The following is a 21,701-nucleotide window of genomic DNA, read 5'->3' as shown; positions in this document are numbered from 1 at the left end:
CAAACAGGAAGAATTTTACTGCAGATGCAACCGGTGGGGCAGGTCAGGGTTGCAGGTGTGTCCGGGGGAGGAGCTGCTGTGGCCACTTCCCGGGGCCCCGGGTTTCTCGGGCTGGTCCAGACCTTTGCTGGAGGAGCCTGGAGCGCTTTGCACCCCGACCTGCAGCCCTGGGCGAAAGGGGCTCCTGGATTGCAAGGGCGGCTGGGCCTGTGCTGCAGTTCCCCTTGTGAACACGAGGTGGCGCTCTGCGGCGGCCTATTGAGCGGGTCTTGGGCGCTCAGCTGGCCCGGCGGGGCCCAGCAGCACCGGCCTCCAGAACCCAGAGTAAATGAGCTGGTATCTGGGTTTGTGATGGTGAACGGGGCTGAGAGATGCCTGCGTCTGTTCATTCCTGTCCATACGCGAATGTAGGACGAACCTACAAATGGCACTTGATGGATGTATCTTGGGGTCCCCCGGCCCTGGGTTCTATTCCTGGCTCTAATGGTTCTAGGAATGGGACCCATCTGTTCTGGGCATCAGGTCCCTGCCCTGCGGAGCAGCGTTAAGACTTTGGGGGCTTTGCCCTGGCTGGTGTGGTTCAGTGGGTAGAGCGTCGGCCTGTGGACTGAAGGGTCCCAGGTTCAATTCCGGTCAAGGGGACATGCCCGGGTTGCGGGCTGACCCCCAGCAGCGGGCGTGCAGGAGGCAGCCAGTCCATGGTTCTCTCTCATCATTGATGTTTCTCTCTCTCTCTCTCTTCCTCTCTGACATCAATAAAAATATATTTTTAAAAAAAGACTTTGGGGGCTTTAAAGGAGGGGAGTTGCCGGCATCATTCCTGCCACCTCCAAGATGCCCATAGTATTCACTTTCCCTGTGGAAATCCTTGTGTCGGGGTCTCTGCCTCCTCGCCAGCCCTGCTCCTCGGGCGTTTGACAATAGCTTCTCCATCCGTCCATCTCCTTGCTCCTGACTCCGGTCTGGGGACCCCTGAGGACAGGGCGGTCTGGTTTTCTCTGTCCTCCGAGCCCAGCCCCCAGCCTTCTGGGTAAACCTTCTACAGAAGGATGACGCCTGAGGCCGCCTCCTCCCCCACCTCCACCCCGGACTCGGACCCAAGTCCTCCAGGTCTGAGTTCTCAGCTGCCCCTGCCTCAGACACACGGTTGGGAAAATGTGGTAAAACCTGAACGGGTCCTGGTGCCCTCGGGGGTCCCCGGAGGCCTGCTGCCTGCCCAGCGCCTGGAGGGGCCGGGAGGAGCCATCTGGCTGCCGTCCCGTCAGTAGGAAGGTGGCCTCCGGGGCTGCCATGGCTGAGGAGGGGGCTCCTCAAGTGCACCCAGGATGCCTTGTGTCCTGGGCAGCCAGGGGCTGGCCACCGGCTTGGCGGGCAGGACACGGACAGAAAGGGCGGTGGGGGCTGGGCTGGCCCTCCCCTTGTGTGTGGAGGGGGCGGTCTGTTTGAGGCCCTGGCAGGGAAGGGGCGCGTTACCATAACAACACCCAAACCTGTAAACAATCTTTGTGAGTTTGTTTGAGCCAAACTGCCCACAACCGCCAGGAAGCGGGATCTCGACCGACTGGGAGAATGCTCGGGAGAAGGGCTGATTTGCGCCTATTTTTACACGTTGCAATCGAAGGAGGGACGGAGGTGGGTGACATGAACCCCACTGGGGATGGGTCAGGGAGGCGGGAGCAAGCAAAGCGGGGAACCCCTGGGATTGGCTAACAAGTAAGATGACGGACACCTGCCCCCTTCCTTGGGGTGCAGGAGTTAACAGCCAGCCGTGAGCTCAGGCCAGGGGGGGGTCTGTGGTCCCCACAGAGCGGGGCCTGGGCCGTGAGGCCGGGAAAAGGGACATGACCGTGACCTTCCAGCGACATGGGGTCCCAGACGCAGAAAGACCGCAGACAGGCCCAGCGAAGGCCGAGGCTGACGGGTCAGGGAAGATCCCGGCCGAGGACCGGACTCCCCACCTCAGCTGCTGCTAGTTCAAGGTCAAGGTCAGACCGTCCTGGGCGGCCGCCTGAGGCCTCTGAGGTCACAAGGCCGCCACGCAGGCCTCCCCTGAGCTGGTCAGCTCAGCGCGTGGCCCCTTTTTATCCAACGGAGTGACCCCAAGTCCCCTGTGGCTGAGGGGGGACCTGAGCAGTGAGCGCGAAGGGAGATGGGAGGTGAGGGCTGGTGCTGGACCCTGAGGCCCTCACTCTTCCATGCGCCCAGAGCCCCGCAGACACGGCCCCCAGTGACAGGGGGGACCCCTGACCTTCAACCTTCAATCCTCCAGGTCCCTACAGAGACTCAGCTCCGGTGGGAGGGGCTGTGCCCCACGGGGGGCAGAGGGGGGTCTCCCTGACGCCCTCACTTGACAAGGATGTGCGGGTCCCCCTGCCTGTGACTTTTCCCTTTACACGCTTCTCTAACCGAGTTCCTAGAACACAGAAGGCACCCCTCGAGGGGGGTGGCGGCGTTGCCAAGTGCCAGACGGGTCACAGAGACACTGATTCAACGGCGCTTCTGTTTCCTTTAAATACAGAAATTGCTTTCCGAGAGGACGGGAGAGGGAATGAGAGAGAGAAACATCCGCGATGAGAGAGAATCATGGACCGGCCGCCTCCTGCACGCCCCACACTGGGGATGGAGCCCGCCACCCGGGCCTGTGCCCTGACCGGGAATTGAACTGTGACCTCCTGGTTCATAGATCCATGCTCAACCCCTGAGCCACACCGGCCGGGAATTCATTGCTAATCTTGAAGACGCACATTACAAGCACAATGAGCTGTCACCACACTTCCGCCTCAGGACGCCTCAGGACGGCTAAGTTAAACGGACCGACAACGCCAAGTGTGGGCAGGGTGTGGATCGCTCGGGCCTCCCGGGCGCCGGCCGGAGCACAGAATGGCGAGATCGCTTTGGCATGCGGCCTGGCAGCTTCTGACGAAGTTAAGCTTATCTTTCCCAAAACAGACACAACACAACAAGACAAAAACAGGTCACGTATCACTGAACCGGAAATTCCACTCCTCGGCATTTTACGCAAGATAACGTGGGGACGTGCCCACACGGAGACGGGCAGGGACTGGGAGAGCCAGCTCCTCGTCAACAGACTCGACCTCCGGGCGGCCCAGCAGGCCAGCGCCTCGGGCAGGAACGAACGCCTGTGTTCCCTGAAAACCCTCCGTGCAAGTGGTCGGAGCAGCGGGAGCCCCAGCTGTCGGCAGCACCAACGCCCACTGTCCGGAGAGACACTGACCGGTGTGGCGCCCTCGCCAGAGACTGCTGCTCTGTTACAGGAAGGAACAGACCAGCCCCGGGCGGTGTGCTTCAGTGGGTAGAGCGCCAGCCGGCTTGATTCCCGTCAAGGGCACGTCTGGTCGGGGCGCGTGCAGGAGGCAACCCATCGACGGGTCTCTCTCACATCGATGTTTCTCTCCGTCTCTCCCTCCCTCTCTCACTCTCCCTGAAAATCACTGGAAAAATATCCTCAGGTGAGGATTCACCAAAAAAAAAAAGAAAAGAAAAGAAAGGAACAGCCCTGGCTGGTGTGGCTCAGTGGGTAGAGCGTCGGCCTGCAGACTGAAGCGTCCCGGGTTCGATTCCAGTCAAGGGCACAGGCAGGGGTGGCGGGCCTGATCCCCGGTGCGGGGCGTGCAGGAGGCAGCCGGTCCATGATTCTCTCTCATCACGGATGTTTCTATTTCTCCATTTCCCTCCCTCTCTGAATCAGTAAAAATATATTTAGAAGAAAGAGAAAGGAACAGACCACACCACACTCAGCAGCATGGACGAATCTCAAAATCCTCCCAGTTACGGGAACCGACAGAGCACAGCACGTTCGGGCCAGTTTCATTTTCATGAATGAAATCTGAGGACGGGAACATCATCGACTGTGATGTCCGGCCGAGACGGCCTCCCTGTGGCCAGGAGGGGGGATGGGACGTGTTGGGGGAGGGCAGGAAGCAGAAGTGGGTGCTGGGGGTGTGGGAAAGGGGGCCCGGAGGGCAGTGCTCTGGGGGAGCCCCGAGAGCCCTTTACGTTCCGATGGAGATGTTCACATTCATCGGAACTCCCCCAGGCGTCCACTGGAGGTGGGTGGGTCTTATATTTGGAGACTAAACCTGGAGAAAATTGATTTTTAAAAATATATTTTATTGATTTATTTTTAAAGAGAGGAAGGGAGAGGGATAGAGAGTTAGAAACATCCATGAGAGAGAAACATCGATCAGCTGCCTCCTGCACACCCACTACTGGCGATGTGCCCACAACCCAGGTACATGCCCTTGACCGGAATCGAACCCGGGACCCTTCAGTCCGCAGGCCGACGCTCTATCCACTGAGCCAACTGGTCAGGGCAAGAAAGTTGATTTAAAGGAACCCTGTGACCCTGGCCGGGTAGCTCAGCCAGTTAGAGCATCGTCCCTACAGACTGAGGTTGAGGGTTCGATTCCTGGTCGGGGCCGGTATGGGAGGCAGCCCATCGGTGGTCCTCTCCCACATCGATGTTTCTCTCTCTCTCTCTCTCTCTCTCTCTCTCTCTCTCTCTCTCCCCCCCTCCCCCTCTCTCTCAAATCAATACCTAGGTCCCTCGGTTCATAAACAAACCCAAACTCAAAAATGCTGTCACGGAAATGCGGGTCCGGCCCAGTTGCTCTCTGGCTTAACGAACACCCTTCAGATTTCCGCGTATCTTCTAGCCCAGTGGTCTGCAAACCGCGGCTCGCGAGCCACATGCGGCTCTTTGGCCCCTGGAGTGTGGCTCTTCCACAAAATGCTGACTTCTGCGCATGGGCCACGAAGTTTCAATCGCACTGTACGTGCGCGCCCACACCTGGGATTTTGTGGGAGAGCCACCCTCCAGGGGCCAAAGAGCCGCATGTGGCTCGCGAGCCGGGGTTTGCCGACCACGGTTCTAGCCACTTCCAAGCTCCTGGCCCCGCACCCAGGCCCCTGGACCCCATCCTGCCTCGCCCCATAGCGACGGCGGGGAGCCCCCCGCCCCCCGAAGCCCTCCTGTCCCTTTGTGTTGGGGCCCTGAACTCGGGGCAGTGGGCTTCCTGGTGCCGTGTGAGGCCCCCGCAGCGGAGCACGGGGGTCAGGAGCGTGACCCCCACAAACAGGGCGCCCCCCAGCAGGAGGCAGGTGCTCCAGGAGGGAGCTCAGCTCCGTGGCTGAGTGACAGGCCCGGGCTCTCGGGGCTCCCCCAGAGCACTGCCCTCCGGGCCCCCTTTCCCACACCCCCAGCACCCACTTCTGCTTCCTCCCTGCCCTCTGGTTGGGGCGCGGGGATCGGAAGCCCCATGCCCACAGGCTTTCCTCGCGGACTCCCCCTGAGACGGCACGTGGGGAAGCCAGAGAAAACGCTGCTTTCGCTCAGCCGAGTGAGAGAAAAACGAAACGGATGCAGCCGCAGCCACGGGTCAGGCTGACTGGGACATGAGCGTTTGTACAAGACTTCCCATCACTGGCCGCGGTGATAACAGGGTTCCGGTGACGGCACGGCTGCCGGCTGTGAGCTGGGGGGACAGAGGGACCCGCGGCAGCCCCTCCCCAGGGGGGGCCTCCAGCAGCGCATCCACCTGAATGTGCTGTTCATTTTTTCCAACTTGTTGTCGTCGTTAATCCTCACCTGAGGCTATTTTTCCATTGATTTTTACAAATATTTATTTTTATTGCCCTGGCCGGTGTGGCTCAATGGATAGAGTGTTGGCCTGTGGACTGGAGGGTCCCGGGTTCGATTCCAGTCAAGGGCACAGGCCCGGGTTGTGGGCTCGATCCCCAGCTCTGGTCAGAGCACGTGCAGGAGGCAGCCAACCCACGTGTCTCTCTCACATCGGCGTTCTTGTCTGTCTGTCCCTCCCGTCCACTCTCTGAGAACCAATGGAAAAACACCCGCTGGTGAGGATTGGCAGCACCCGATGGCCCGTTCGACAGCTCACTCCTGCCCCCAGCTCCCTTGCCGTCTGCCCGCAGAAGCCCTGCTCCCCAACACAGCAGGAGAATTGGGGTGAGACCCCACGTGCAGACGCGCTCAGAGGATCCCTGGAAGCTGGACTTCTCGCGTGGGAACCCTCTCCCCAGGCGCCCCCCGCCCTCGGCTTCTGGGTGGGAGTGGGCTTGCCCTCCTGGCGGTTCTGACCCGTCAGGCTCAGCCGCGCTGGACCCAGGACCGAGGGAGATGCCGGCTGCTGGGGCCTCGGGGCCTTCCTCTTGAAGGCCATTGTTCTCTGCGGAGATCGGGCCTGGGCGGGCCCTGGGCCTGGGAAGGAGCAGGATGAGGTCAGTGTTCAGCGCGTTTCTGCTCCGGTTCCGCCTGGGGGAAAGGAGAAGTGGACCTCAGCGGTGTCTCCCCACAGTCACGCACCCGGACCCTGCTCTGGGAGCGGCGGGGGCGGGGTCTTCTCTCCCACTCCGCACCCCAAGGGGCCCTCGTCGGTCACTGCTTTCTGCTCCCTGGTCAGGGCAGGAGGTGGACTCATCACTAATAAACACATATTAAAGCGCCCTGGCCGGTGTGGCTCAGTGGATAGAGCGTCGGCCTGCGGACTGAACAGTCCCGGGTTCGATTCCTGGTCGGGGCACGTGCCTGGGGTTGCGGGCTCGATCCCCAGTGTAGGGCGCGCAGGAGGCAGCCGATCCGTGATTCTCTCTCATCATGGATGTTTCTCTCTCCCCCTCCCCCTTCCTCTCTAAAATCAATAAAAGTACATATTTTTTAAAAACGTACTAAAGAAATAAACAGTTCAGTGGTGTTTAGTATGTTCATAATATTGTGTGACCACCACTTCTGGGTAATTCTCAAACATTTTAGTCATAAAACAAAACCCGCACCACGTAAGCCATTCCCGCCCCCGTCTCCGCACGCCCCACGCACCTGCCTACTTCCTGTCTCTGTGCATCTGCTCAGTGTGGGTTTCTCATATATTGGCTTTTTCCGCTTGGCGTAATTTCTTAAAAATATTTTTATTGATGTCAGAGAAGAAGGGAGAGGAAGAGAGAGAGAGAGAGAGAGAGAAACATCAATGATGAGAGAGAGTCACGGATTGGCTGCCTCCTGCACACCCCACACTGGGGATCGAGCCCGCCACCCGGGCCTGTGCCCTGACCGGGAATCGAACCCTGACCTCCTGGTTCCTTAAGTCGACGCACAACCACTGAGCCGCGCCGGCCAGGCTTAGCACAATGTTTTTGAAATTCACCCACATTGTAGGGCTCAGTTTATGGCTGAATAATGTTCTGGCCCTGGCCGGTGTGGCTCAGTGGTTAGAGTATTCCCCCCCCCCCCCCACTGAAGGGTTCTGGGTTCGATTTCTGGTCAAGGGCGCATACCTCGATTGCAGTTCTGTTTCCCAGCCCTGGTCAGGGTGCGTGCGGGAGGCAACCAATAGACGTGCCTGTCTCCCATCAATGTTTCTCTCTCTCCCTCTCCCTCTCTAGAAAAAAAAAAAATGGAAAAATATCCCTGGGTGAGGATTAAAAAAATAATAATAATGTCCCATAAATTTGCTAATCCGTTCCTCTGTTGATGAACATAGGGGTTCTTCCCACCTTGTTTTGTTTTTAATCTTTATTGTTGAGAATATCACACACACTGAGCGGCCAGATGATGATGGCCACCCCATCAGTACAACGAAGTGAATCAGTTATGCAAATAATCATGATAATAAAACCTTGAGAGGATTTGCTCAGGAAGTTTTCAGTATTCAGTATTTTTGGAAGCGTCCATGAAGTGCTGATGGGGTGGTCATCGTAATCCGGCCACCTGCCCTGGCCGGTTTGGCTCGGTGGATAGAGCATCAGCCTGCGGACTGAAGGGTCCCAGGTTCGATTCCCATCAAGGGCACATGCCTGGGTTGTGGGCTTGGTACAACCCGCAGGAGACAGCCAATCAGTGATTCCCTCTCATCATTGATGTTTCTATCTCTTCCTCTCCCTTCCTCTCTGAAATCAATAAAAATATTTAAAAAAATATATATATATATATGGCCACCCTGCCTCGTGGCCCCTGTGCGTCACGGTACTGCTGTGTGTTTAAATATTTCCGCGTCCCCGTCCTCAGTTATTTGGGGCGCACGCACGTGGCCGCGGGATTGCCCGGCCGCGGGGTGGTTTCTGAATGAACGGCTCGGGGAATTGCCCGGTTCCCCCGGGGCCAGCCGCGCGGTCTCTGCGCCCCTCGTGGGGCCCGGCAGTGGAGCAGCCACGGGCGGATGGGGAAGTGGCCTCTCTCTCTCTCTGTCTCGGGGAGGAGCCGCTCTGAACTTTCCCTTTCGCCCCCGCCTCCGCGCGGAAGGGCCGGGAGGAAGGAGCCGGTGATGCCGCAGAAATTCCACGGCCCCTGATGTCACCCGCGGGGCGGCCCGGCGGCCCCCGCGCGCCCTGCTCTTCTCCTTGCGCCCTGCGCTCCGGCCCCAGATCGCCGCCTGCGCTTCCCCGGGAAGGAGCCCGGGCCGCGGCCGTCGAGGATGAGCGACTGTGAGTTCGGCTACGTCCAGGCGCTGGCCCGGGACTACCTGTGCCACGTGCTGCAGCGGCCGCCGCCCCGGCCCGGCCCGGACAGGGTGTCCCGGCTGCTGCGGGCCGTGGCCTCGGCGGTGCAGACGGACGCGGAGCGGACCCTGCGGCCGAGCCTGGACGGCCTGGACGTGGCGTCCGTGGAGGCGGCCCGGGCCGTGTTCCAGGCCGTGGTGCGCCAGGAGTTCGCGGACGGCGTGGTCAACTGGGGCCGCCTCGTGACCGTGTTCGCCCTGCAGGGCATCCTCGCCAAGAAGCTGCTCCGCGCGCGCGTCGCCCTGGACCCGGACCGGGACCGGGACCTGGACGCGGACACGACCGAGGAGATCGCGTGCTTCGTGGCCGAGTTCATCACCTCGCAGGCGGGGGGCTGGATCCGGCAGAACGGAGGCTGGGTAAATAGTCTTGCGCGCTCTTTGCTCCGAAGCGGGAGTTCACGGTGACCGGCTGCTTTAAAGGAATATACACACAGGCTTGGAGTTAGTAATTAGCTCAAAGGGCGTATACATCTTTTTTTGGGGGAAGGGGGGACACCCCGTACATATGGATGGTATTGGCAAGACCCTCTACCCATCCTCAGTAGCAGCGCGCGGCCCAGCCCGGGCTCAGTGCGGCGTTAGGGTTGCCATGACAACGGACGCTCAGCCGCCAAGGAGCCGGTCGTGGAAGCTGTTTCATTCACTTAGGGGGTTGCAAAGGGTGGGGGTCTCTTTCCGCGAGTTCATGGCTTCCAAGTTGGTGTTTGCCCCCCATCTTCTAAGACAGCGGTTCTCAGCCTTCCTTACGCCGCGACCCCTTTAATACAGCTCCTCATGTTGTGGTGACCCCCAATTTCATGGTTACAAATGGAACCTCATGAAAGCACAGTGATTCATCACAAAAACAATCTGTAATTATATGTGTGTTTTCCGATGGTCTTAGGCGACCCCTGTGACAGGGTCGTTCGACCCCCAAAGGGGTCGCGACCCACAGGTTGAGAACCGCTGGCCTAAGGTAACAAATCCTGGCTGTGAATGCTTGATCAGAGGAGGAATGTACTGGATTCGAGAATTTCCAAGTGAGAATTCGCTCTATTGTCGAGGCCTCAAAAAGCCGGGGGCCCTGGGGGGGGGGCCGCTGTTAGAAGTCGGGTCACGGGGCCTTTCACAGGGGGTGTCTGTGCTTTTATTTTTTTTATAATATATTTATTGATTAGAGAGGAAGAGAGAGGGAGATGGAGGGGGAGAAGGAAAGAAACATCCATGATGAGAGATAATCATGGATCGGCTGCCTCCTGCACACCCCACACTGGGGATGGAGCCCACACCCCGGGGAAGTGCCCTTGGCCGGAATCGAACCTGGGACCCTTCAGTCTGCAGGCCGACGCTCTATCCACTGTGCCACACTGGCCAGGGCTCTGCTTTTTCTTTATGTCCCAACACTTGATGCTTCGCTTCTTAAAAACACTGTGTCCCCAAGCGCCTTCTCCGCCCGCGCTCCCCCCTCCCCCACACCTGGCCCTCCCCTCTCCCCAGAGGTAACCCCCGTTATCAATTATTTTACATGCAAAACATAGCTGTTGATTATAGCCACAGAAAGTACCCACAGTGCATCTTTGTAAAAAAGGGTTTTCTAAAATTAATGTATAACTAGTACATGGTGCTTATTCTGCTTTTTCTTCACCCGAGGGTATTTAAAATAGTATTTTTATTTATTTTTTTAAATATATATACATATATATTTTATAGCTGCCTTTTTTTAAAAACTTGATTTCTTCTTTTCTTAAATATATACTTTCATTGATCTCAGAGAAGAAGGGAGAGGGAGAGAGAGAGACAGAAACCCCCATGATGAGAGAGAATCATGGATTGGCTGCCTCCCGCACGCCTCCCACCAGGAACTGAGCCCACAACCCCGGGCGTGTGCCCTTGACCAGAATCGAACCCGGGACCCTTCAGTCCGCAGGCCGACGCTCTAACCACTGAACCACACCGGCCAGGGCTGAATTGACCAGATCCGCGCCATCCATGGCGTTTCTACCAAGTCCTCCTCCCAGCACAGCTGGTGAGAGCGTCAGGTGTTTGGCCCGCCCCCCCCCGCCCCCCCCCCCCCCCCCCCGCACCTGCCTTACACTCTGCTGTAGACATCTCGTCATTCCCACACTCTGTCCTAATGCAGCTGGTTGAAGTCTTGTCGCCCCAGTGACTAGCGGGGTTATGGCCTCTGCCAGCGCTTACATAGGGACCTGCCTGCTTCCGTTCTTTGCCCGTCTTCCTGTTATTTTGTCTTCTTCTCAGTGGCTTGTAGGATTCCTGTGACTGACTATTCGGGATGCAAATACTTCTATGCAGGTGGAGATGATCCCCCCGCTGGCTCACTGGCTTTCAAAACCATGGGCGACTTCAGTCAAGGACGTTTTGAAACTTCGTGTGACCTTTGCAAGTTGCTGGAGGCCCCCCACCCCGCCCCCAGCACTCCCCCTTCTGGCCTTTTCTTCCTGCGATTCTTCTAACTCAGCAGCCCTGGCCTCGGGCTGGGGCAGCGCGAGATCTTGTCAGTGTCTTCCTGCCACTGTGGGAAGCCAGAGGAAGGAGGGGGTGGGGGGAGGTTGCAGCTGTGGGTGCCGTTTTGGTTTCCAGCGAAGGCAGGCATTCTCTGTGGCTCAGAGGCCCCCCTGTGAGCCTGGGCTGGCCTGGCCCTGAGTCCCCAAAGCTTAGAGTATTGGCGGCAGAGAGAACGGATCAATATTCTTTTTTTTTAAATATATTTTATTGATTTTTTACAGAGAGGAAGGGAGAGGGATAGAGGGCTAGAAACATCGATGAGAGAGAAACATCGATCAGCTGCCTCCTGCACACTCCTAACTGGGGATGTGCCTGCAGCCAAGGTACATGCCCTTGACCGGAATCGAACCCGGGACCCTTCAGTCCGCAGGCTGACGCTCTATCCACTGAGCCACACCGGTCAGGGCGGAATCAATATTCTTTGAAAATGTGACCGCGTAGCCATGAATGGTGTGAGCTCCTGGAACTCCTGACCGTGGGGGGTGGGGAGCTGTCTGGGAGAATTTCTAGACGTGAACTGACCCTCCCGGGAGGTCCGGGGGTCGGCATGAGCCTCCACACACGGAAGGACACACGTGTGCCCGCACACGTACGCTCGGCCATCACGGAGCCCTTGGGCGGGTTCGGGTTCCCCACGTGCGTGGGTCTGAGACAGGAGGGCGTTTCAAGGCTGCCTCCACCTTGCTTCCAGCTCCCATGGGTCACTGTGCTGGGCATGGGGGGCGCTGCTGTTCCGAGCCAGGCCGCCAGCGGGCAAAGGGCAGGGGCCAGGGCACCTTCTCTCAGTGCCTGGACAGTCGAGCTCAAATGAATGAACTTGCCCTTGAATGACTCATTTCCGGGGACGGCACTGCCTGCAGGTCGTGGCCCCCAGGAAGGGGGGGCGGCACCTACCGGGAAGCAGGCCACCCGGTTCCTTTCCGGGCTCCGGGGCGACCCGACCGGTTGCGTCACTTCTCTCAGCCTCGGGGCGTCTGCAGCACGGGAGGGGGGCGTGGGGGGGCATCTGCCTCCTCGGCCAGAGGAACCCCTTTACTCCTGTATCGGGAGCCCCCAGGACACTTTCCGCAAAGAGTTCTCAGTACTTGCTGGTAGTGGTGGTGGTGGTGGTGGTATTGCCTAACCTCCCTGAACAAATAGACTAAATCCCCATTAATCACATGATCAGTTACAGTTGGCAGTTAACCCCCGTCTAAAACAGATGCCCTAAAAGGGGGGCGGGGACCAGTGAATCAGTAATGGGGTTTATGGCCCTGGCCGGTGTGGCTCAGTGGATAGAGCATCGGCCTGCAGACTGGAGAGTCACAGGTTCGAGTCCAGTCCAGGGCACAGGCCCGGGTTGTGGGCTCGATCCCTAGGAGGTAGCGTGCAGGAGGCAGCCAATCAGTGATTCTCTCTCATCATGGATGCTTCTATCTCTCCCTCTCCCTTCTCTGAAATCAATAAAAATATATTTTTTAAAAACAGATACGCTGTAAGTATAAAATATACATTGTTTTATTTTTATTTATTTATTTTGTTGATCCTCACCCGAGGATATTTTTCCATTGATTTTTAGAGCGAGTGGAAGGAGGGGGAGAGACAGAGAGAGACATCGATGTGAGAGACACATTGATGGGTGGCCTCCCACATGAGCCCCAACCAGGGCCGGGGACCGAGCCTGCAACCGAGGTCCGTGCCCTTGACCGGAATCGAACCCAGGACCCTGCAGTCCGTGGGCTGATGCTCTATCCACCGAGCCACACCGGCCAGGGCCAGGACACACGTTACCGATTTGATACAAAACACTGTCAGATATTTCACTCATCATTTTCCTGTTAACCGTATTACAATACTACTTTAGATCAATATATTTCAAAATCAGTTTCGCCCCTCTCTTTTTTCCTTTTAACACGTGGCTACTAAGACATTAGAATGACAGGACGCTGCTCCCTGGAGATGACGGTGAGGTCGGACGGCATAAAATTAGTGAGACTGTGACAGGATTTCCCAGGCGGCCGAAAAATACGCAGGCATCCCGGAGGCACAGGAAAAACCCGGGCACTTCCAGACCTTCCACATGTACCTCCGGGACCCAGGGAGACGGTTCCTCTCCAAATCCTGAGCAAAAACATGGAGGAAGCTCTCCCTTTTTATACCTTTCTGGGTCTCTGTGTCTCCCAAATTTGGGATGAGACTTCCGGACCTTTCGTAGGCATTTAAAAAAAACATAAAAGACGCCCTGTGTGCTGGGATGTTGGGGGGGGGGGGGGCGCGGGCGTGGGAGGAGGGGCCGTGCGCCGGGTACCTATCTTGCAGGGAGCTTACGGCCTTGAGCACAGCACCACTCAGATAACTGACAAATGCCTGGCACGGGAGTAGCTGGAAGCAGCCACAGAGCGGCTTGCGTGGTCGGATAAGAAGAGAAAGGGGCCGAACCGGTGTGGCTCAGTGGATGGAGCGTCGGCCTGCAGACGCAGGGGTCCCGGGTTCGATTCCGGTCAAGGGCATGTACCTGGGTTGCGGGCACATCCCCAGTGGGGGGCGTGCAGGGGGCAGCTGATCGATCTCTCTCATCGATGTTTCTAACTCTATCCCTCTCCCTTCTTCTCTGTAAAAAAATCAATAAAATATATTTAAAAAAAAAATAGAAGAGAAACGGTCTGCGAGGTGACTGGCTCACAGACTCAGATCGCTGGCAGCCCCCCCCCCCAAAAGGTCTCACTTGCTCCATCAAGACCCCTGAGAAGATGAGCCCTCTGCGTCGCGGAGACGACACTTCCTGTGCTTTTCATTCCAGCTCTCTCGTGCCCACCGACGGTGTTCTAACCCTGTGCCCTCTGTCCTCTCCTAGGAACACGGCTTCGTGCAGAAGTTCGAGCCCCGGCCGGGCTGGCTGGCCTTCCTGGGGGCGGCGGGCCAGGTCCTACTGTGCGCCCTGAGGCAGCTCCCCTGACTGCAGGGGCCCCGGGGGTTGGGAAACCTGGACTGTTGCACGAGGGACGGCCCACACCCACTTCTCCTCCTTTTGCACAAACAACACTCGTGGGGCAACCGGACAGTTCCGGGGCCGCGGACACCGTGCCCCCCTTTCCACAAATAAATCGAATGTACGTGTCTCTCTGCGGCGTCCGCGTCTTCCTGGGAGCCCGGCGCAGGGCTGACCCGCCCGCGGTCCCGGGGGCAGGTCTCAGGTGGGGGATGCGTAAGGGGAAGGTGAGTCTGCAGGCCCAGGCGGCCAGGTTTCTGACGGGCCTGTCCCTGACCCCAAAGCCATTTTCCTTGTCACTGGCCCACACTGCAGGCGGGTGAGTCCGCTGACCCTTCCCCGGGGCCCCGTCTTGGGTCCGCCCAGGGCCCCTGGGTGCTGAGTTTTGTCCGGGTCCCCTCCCCCAGCCGTCATTGGAGGTGATGGATGCGGCAGCCGGACCCTGGGCACACGAGGGGAACGTTAGAACAAAGGGAGGTCCATGCCTTAGTGTCGGGCCATTGGGAAACCTCCCATGAAAACATTTCACAAATTTGCCCCAGCCGGTGTGGCTCAGTGGATAGAGCGTCGGCCTGCAGACTGAAGGGTCCCAGGTTCGATTCCAGCCAAGGGCACAGGCCCGGGTTGCAGGCTCCATCCTCAGTGGGGGGCGTGCAGGAGGCAGCCAACCCATGATTCTCTCTCATCATGGATGTTTCTCTCCCTTTCTCTCTGAAATCAATAAAGAAATATATTTAAAAATTTTTTTCACATATTAGAAAACTGTCTTTTGTTAGGCTGTGCTCTGATTTTTTAAAAAATATATTTTTATTGATGTCAGAGAGGAAGGGAGAGGGAGAGAGAGAGAAACATCCATGATGAGAGAGAATCATGGATCGGCTGCCTCCTGCACACCCCCCACTGGGGATGGAGCCCCCAACCCGGGCCTGTGCCCTGACCAGGAATCGAACCCTGACCTCCTGGTTCACAGGTTAACGCTCAACCACCGAGCCATGCAAGCTGGGCGAGGTCAGCAAATTTGATTGCGACACGGGAGCACTGTACCTCGCTCTAGACCAGTGGTTCTCAACCCTCTGGCCCTTTAATGCAGTTCCTCATTGTGGTGACCCCCAACCATAACATTATTTCCGTGGCTGCTTCATCGCTGTCATGTTGCTGCTGTGATGAATCGTCATGTAAATATCTGATATGCAGGATGTATTTTCATTGTTACACATTGAACGTAATGAAAGCATAGTGATTAATCACAAAAGCAATATGTAATTATATGTGTTTTCCGGTGATCTTAGGCGACCCCTGTGAAAGGGTCGTTCGACCGCCAAAGGGGTCACGACCCACAGGTTGAGAACCGCTGGTCTAGATCTTTCCACTCCTCCTCCTCCTCCTCACATTACACGATCTCTACCCCTTGGGGTTTGCATTGCATTTTCCTCTGGAGGAAACAGGCTTAAACACAGAAAGTCTCTGGTCTGCCCTAGATGGTGTGGCTCAGTGGATAGAGCGTTGGCCTGCGGACTGAAGGGTCCCGGGTTTGATTCCGGTGAAGGGCACAGGCCTGGGTTGCGGGCTTGATCCCCAGTGGGGGGCGTGCAGGAGGCAGCCAATCGCTGATCCTCTCTCATCATGGATGTTTGTATCTCTCTTTCCCTCTCCCTTCCTCTCTGAAATCAATAAAAAAAAAAAAAAAGCCTGTGGTCCCAGGTCATGGGGCTGGTGGGCGGGTCACATGGACCCCCAGGCCCACACTGGTCCTCAAGGCCTCGCTTCCTCCTGGTCAGCTGGTACCGCCTGACCCTCTGCTGCCCGCCCCCACCCCACCCCCGGCAGGAGCGGGAGCTGCCAGTCAAGGTCAGCTGGGTGAGGCTGGTCTCCCCACCCACAGGGCGGGTCTTCAGCCCGTGAGGATCCCGGGTCTTCCCTGTGCCATCGTCTAACTGAAGACCAGTCGGTTGCCTCTGTTTGGGATCTGGAAACTTCTACCACGGTGAGAGCTGCTGACAGGGAAGGACTGCTTTATACCATCCTGTACGGAAATACAACCCTTTATTATTATTTTTTTAAATCGATTTTTATTCATGTCAGAGAGAGAGGGAGAGAGAAACATCCATGATGAGAGAGAATCACGGATCGGCTGCCTCCTGCACGCCCCACACTGGGGATGGAGCCCACAACCCGGGCCTGTGCCCCGACCGGGAATCGGACCCAGGACCACCTGGTTCACAGGTCGACGCTCACCACTGGGCCACGCCCGCCCGGCACACAGACCCTTTCTCTATAAGCGGCAGCAGCCCGGGTGGCTCTTTGTGCCGGAAGATGCGATCGGGCGCCCAGCCCGAGGGTGGTGCCCGCTAAGTCAGGGCACAGGCCTGGGTGGGGGGCTCGGTCCCCAGTGGGGGGCGTGCGGGAGGCAGCCTGTCCAGGGCGGGCGGGTTTTCTCCGGTTCATCTGCCTCGTGACCAAAGGCCAAGATCTTGCAGACAGCCGACGAGCCCAGGGCTGCGATGGGGAGCAAACCCATGACCGGCGTTCCCCAAAACCGTTCTCGAGTTGAAGGTCGACGTTTGGGCCACGCCGGAGCCTCCATACAGGAAGAGCGGGTGGCAGACCCTTGCAACACCATCGTGTAGGCAGCTCATTCCCACCGGCCCGGCCCGGCTTCCCATTTCGCGGAGGACTTGCCCGTCGCACATCCTCCCGCCGCGCCTGCCTGCCTGTCTCAGCCGTTCTCAGCCTGGGGGTCGCGACCCCTCTGGGGGTCAAACACCGCTTTCCCAGGGGTCGCCTAAGACCATCGGAAAGCACATCTATCATTGCGTATAGTTTTTGTGATTGATCACGATGCTTTCATGGTGTTCAATTTGTTACCATGAAATTGGGGTCACAGAACATGGGGAGCTGTATTCAAGGGTCCCGGAGTTAGGAAGGCTGAGAACCTCTGGCCTATCTGGTCTTCCCTTCCCCTGCCCCACACACACCCTGGTCTGGCATCGGTACCGGAACATTCTTCGCTCCTGTTGCAGTGACCAGCTGCCCGTAGGCCAACCCCCAGTATCTGTGGATCAGACCTGGTCCCCCGTGGTCCCTCCCTCTCCAGCATCAGCGGTTCCCTCCCTGCCCATCAGCCCCCCAGCACGCAGGCTCACTGTCCTGGCTCCCACGTCAGTCAGCGAGGGTTGGCGGGGGTGTGGCCGGTAGCCGACAGGAATGGCCGGGAGACCGGTCAGGAGCCTGCTGTGGCCCGTGGGTGGTAAAGACTTCTTCTTTTTTTTAATATATTTTATTGATTTTCTACAGAGAGGAAGGGAGAGGGAGAGAGAGTTAGAAACATGGATGAGAGAGAAACACCCATCAGCAGCCTCCTGCACACCCCCCACTGGGGATGTGCCTGCAACCCAGGTACATGCCCTTGACCGGAATCGAACCCGGGACCCTTCAGTCCGCAGGCCGGCGCTCTATCCACTGAGCCACACCGGTCAGGGCAAGACTTTTTGACTCTCACTCGATCGACTCACATTTCTGTATCGATCCCTCTGGATGTGTCTATGTAAAGCCGCGAGGTTACACGGGCACTTTGTTGCTGTTAACTCTGCACCCCGGGGATGTTTTTCCATTGATTTTTAGAGAGAGTTGAAGGGAGGGGGAGGGACAGAGAGAGACATTGATGTGAAAGAGACACGCCGATGGGTTGCCTCGCATACGAGCCCCGACCAGGGCCCGGGATGGAGCCTGCAAGCGAGGTCCGTGCCCTTGACCGGAATCGAACCCGGGGCCCTTCAGTCCGCAGGCCGGCGCTCTATCCACTGAGCCACACTGGCTAGGGCTACGCTGATACTTTTAATTCCTGTACACCGCCACAAGGCTCACTCCAAACTTCCTCTTCCCTTATTTGTCACTGTTTTTTTGTGTGTTTTTTTTTTTCCCCAAAAGGGAGAAACCTGACTCTCATTACCCACAATGTATGTACTACAGTGGGGCCTTGACTTACGAGTTTAATTCGTTCCGAGACCGAGCTCGTTAAGGAGCTCATTAACTCAAATTACTCTGTCAACTCGATGCAAAAAATCCCCAGAGAGACAGCTGGTATCTCAAAAAACTCGTTAGTCGGGACACTCGTAAGTCAAGGCCCCCCTGTACTTACTTGTCTCTCTCTGTCGACTGCTAGTTTACAACCCTCGCAATGCAGGGCGTCCCCAAGGAAGTGTATACACACTTTAACAGCTGATGACTCCATTTTCACTCCTTTTCAGGCTTAGCTGATTTGAAATAACGGGTGAAGCCAGACAGCTTTGAACAAAGAACATCTAGCCACTAGACTTTTTTATGGGGAAACAGAAAAGATAAAGTTTACAGCCTGGCCCGCGTGGCTCAGTGGCTGAGCGTCGACCTAGGAACCAGGAGGTCACGGTTCAATTCCCCGTAAAGGGCACAGGCCCGGGTTACGGGCTCCATTCCCAGTGGGGGGCGTGCAGGAGGCAGCCGATCCGTGATTCTCTCTCATCACGGATGATTCTACCTCCCTCTCCTTCCTCCCTGAAATCAACAACAACAAAATTACATATTTATATATTAAAGTTTTCGGTACAAAACAGGCAACAGTTGACAAATTGAAGGCCCATAAACACCAATGAAATGATTCTTGATGTTTGCGATTCCATTGCTTTGTATTAAGAGCGGTGCCTGGACCAGAACGGTCATCAATTTGAAAACAGGCACTGACAGACAAATTATTCATTTCTGAAGATTCTTTCAAATTTCAAAAATGAACTATATGTTAATAAATGCTGACTTTGCCCGGCCGGTGTGGCTCAGTGGTTGAGCGTCGACCTATGAACCAGGAGGTCAGGGTTCGATTCCTGGTCCGGGCACATGCCCAGGTTGCGGGTTCCATCCCCAGTGGTTGGGCGTGCAGGCGGCAGCGGATCAATGATATTTGTCTCGCATTGATGTTTCTATGTCTCTATCCTTCTCTCTCTAAAATTAATAAAAAATTATTATTTTAAAAAATAATAAATGCTGACTTTATCATCATTCAAAGTGTGTATACTTTTTTTGGGGGGGGACACCCTACCTATACTATTAAAAGGGTAATATGCTAATTAGACTGGACATCTACCGGACGTCCTTCCGGACAAAGCCATGGTCGCAGGGGCCGAGGCAGAGGCAGTTAGGGGTGATCAGGCTGGCAGGGGAGAGCAGTTAGGGGGATCAGGCCAGCAGGGGAGAGCAGTTAGGGGGCGATCAGGCCGGCATGCAGAGGCAGTTATGGGCGATCAGGCAGGCAGGGGTCCCGGATTGGCGAGGGTGCAGGCTGGGCTGAGGGATTCCCCCTCCCATGCCGTGCATGAATTTTGTGCACCGGGCCTCTAGTATTTGTATAAAGTTATTTTTGTCTTTAGCCTTACGGCATTTCGTCAAAATACTTAGCCCAAAGTTACTTAAGTTCTCCACCCATTCAGTTGTGGTTATGTTAATCATTTGCAATACAGTTCGGTTTGTCCCAGCTTGGATTGCATTTTGGGTCCCTCCCCTCCCCTCCCTTCCCCCGCCCCCCATACACCCCGGTTGTATGCCCATCTGTCTGTACAACGTTACCGTGGTCCTGACAGAGCTACGCAGAGAAAAGTAGCAGGAGAGAAATGTCACTTTCCTCCTCACTGCTACGCCATGCCATTTCCCATTATCTCCACCCTTTTCTCGCCCATTCCCGCCCAGGCACCCAAACTCAGTCATGTTCTGCTTTACACATGCTGCATTTTTTCCCCCCACAAATGAGTAAAAACATTTATATTTTCTTTTATACCTCTCTTTTAATCTTATCCTATATAATAAAAGCCTAATATGCTAAGTGTCTGGTCGTCCATTCAACCAATCAAAGCGTAATAGGCTAATGATATGCTAAGGCCGCTCAACTGCTCACTATGATGTGCACTGACCACCAGGGGGCAGACAATCACCCGGCTGACCAGTCGCTATGATGTGCACTGACCACCAAGGGGAAGACGCTCTGACCGGTAGGTGAGCTTGCTGCTGGGGTCCGGCTGATCGGGACTGAGCAAGACGGGCTAGACACGCCCCGGAGCCCTCCCATGGTCCTTCCCTGGCTGGCCAACCTCCAGTGTCCCTCCCCGACCCTAATCGTGCATCTGTGGGGTCCCTTGGTCTGGCCTGTGCTCTCTCACAATCCAGGACCCCCTGGGGAATGCCGGAGAGCCCGTTTCGGCCCGATCCCACAGGCCAGGATGAGGGACCCCACTGGTGCATGAATTCAGGCACCGGGCCTCTATCCTATCTAATAAAAGAGAAACATGGTAATTAGCGTACGACCGCTACCCTTCCCATTGGCTAATCAGGGCGATATGCAAATTAACTGCCAGCCAAGATGGCGGCCGGCAGCCAGGCAGCTTGAAACTAACATGAGGCTTGCTTGCTTCAGTGACGGAGGAAACCAACGTTCCCAGCCTGCCTTGCTGGCCTCTGAGCCTGCAGTTTGAAACATTATAACAAATATAGAAGCTAAACAAAACCCCAGAAACCTGCTTTCAGCGAGCTGGGATCTCAGAGCTGGAGTTATACATTGTTTCGATTATAGAACTGAAACAAACCAGATACCTGCTTTCAGGAGAGGAGGCCTAAGAGCTGGAGCCTCAGAGCTAAAGCTGGCCCATAATTTAAAAAAAAAAAGAAAAAAAGGAGCAGTTGGGAGCTTCAGTCACCTGCCAGCCTGAAAACAGCCCTCAGCCCCTCACCCAGACTGGCCAGGCACCCCAGTGGGGACCCCCACCCTGAAGGGTGTGTGACCAGCTGCAAACAGCCATCATCCCCTCATCCAGGCTGGCCAGGCACCTCAGTGGGGACCCCCACCCTGATCTAGGACACCCTTCAGGGCAAACCAGCCGGCCCCCACCCGTGCACCAGGCCTCTATCCTATATAGTAAAAGGGTAATATGCCTCCCGGCACCGGGATCAGCGTGACAGGGGGCAGCGCCCAAACCCCCTGATCGCCCTGCGGCTCTGTGTGTGACAGGGGGCGGGGCCACAACCTCCCTATCTGCACTGCTCTGTTCGTGACAGGGGAAGGTGCCCCAATCCCCTGATCAGCTCTGCTCTGTGCCCAGTAGGGGGGAGCTCCCCAACCCCCTGATCGCCCTGCGGCTCTGTGTGTGACAGAGTGCGGCGCCCCAAACCCTCCCCCCACACACACACAGGCCCTGCTCTGTGTGTGACAGGGTAGAGCCATAACCTCCCCATCGGCCCTGCCCTGAGTGTGACAGTGGCAGCGCCCCAACCCCATGATCGGTCCTGCTCTGTGGGTGATAGAGGGCGACGCCCCAACCACCCCCCACGGGCCCTGCTCTGTGTGTGAGGGGGTAGAGCCATAACCTCCCCATTGGCCCTGCCCTGAGTGTGACAGGGTGCGGCACCCCAACCCCCTGATCTGCCCTGCTGTGCGTGTGACAGGGGGCGGTGCCCCAACTCCCCTATCGGCCCTGCTCTGTGCGTGACAGGGGGAGCTCCCCAACCCGCTGATGGGCCCTGCTCTGTGCGTGACAGGGGGGAGCTCCCCAACCCCCTGATCGACCCTGCTCTGTGCGTGACAGGGTACGGAGCCCCAACCCCTCTGATGGGCCCGTAATGACTAATAATGTTGAAATCTTGCCATGCGCTTATCGGCTATTTGTATATCTTATATGAAGAAA

General features: G+C 56.9%; 1 protein-coding gene across 3 annotated transcripts in view; it reads left to right on the top strand.

Moving 5' to 3' along the window:
• Nucleotides 1–14,134, top strand: part of BCL2A1 (BCL2 related protein A1) — a gene marked incomplete at its 5' end in the record, with an annotated part of 30,425 nt that extends 16,291 nt beyond the window's left edge. For 2 of the 3 annotated variants that reach the window (XR_013997318.1, XR_013997319.1), the window contains one exon: nt 13,870–14,134. Coding sequence is in view for 1 of the 3 variants with exons in the window: in XM_081114939.1 (XP_080971065.1) it covers nt 8,445–8,888; nt 13,870–13,971 (546 nt within the window). Of the gene's footprint in view, nt 1–8,444; nt 8,889–13,869 lie in introns of those variants that run through there. The other variant, XM_081114939.1, reaches the window with a different exon arrangement.
• Nucleotides 14,135–21,701: the final 7,567 nt, after the last annotated feature.

This window comes from Myotis nattereri (genome assembly GCF_964212035.1).
Source record: "Myotis nattereri genome assembly, chromosome: 21".
NCBI classification, from domain to species: domain Eukaryota; kingdom Metazoa; phylum Chordata; class Mammalia; order Chiroptera; family Vespertilionidae; genus Myotis; species Myotis nattereri.
This window is presented reverse-complemented; position numbering and strand designations above follow the sequence as displayed.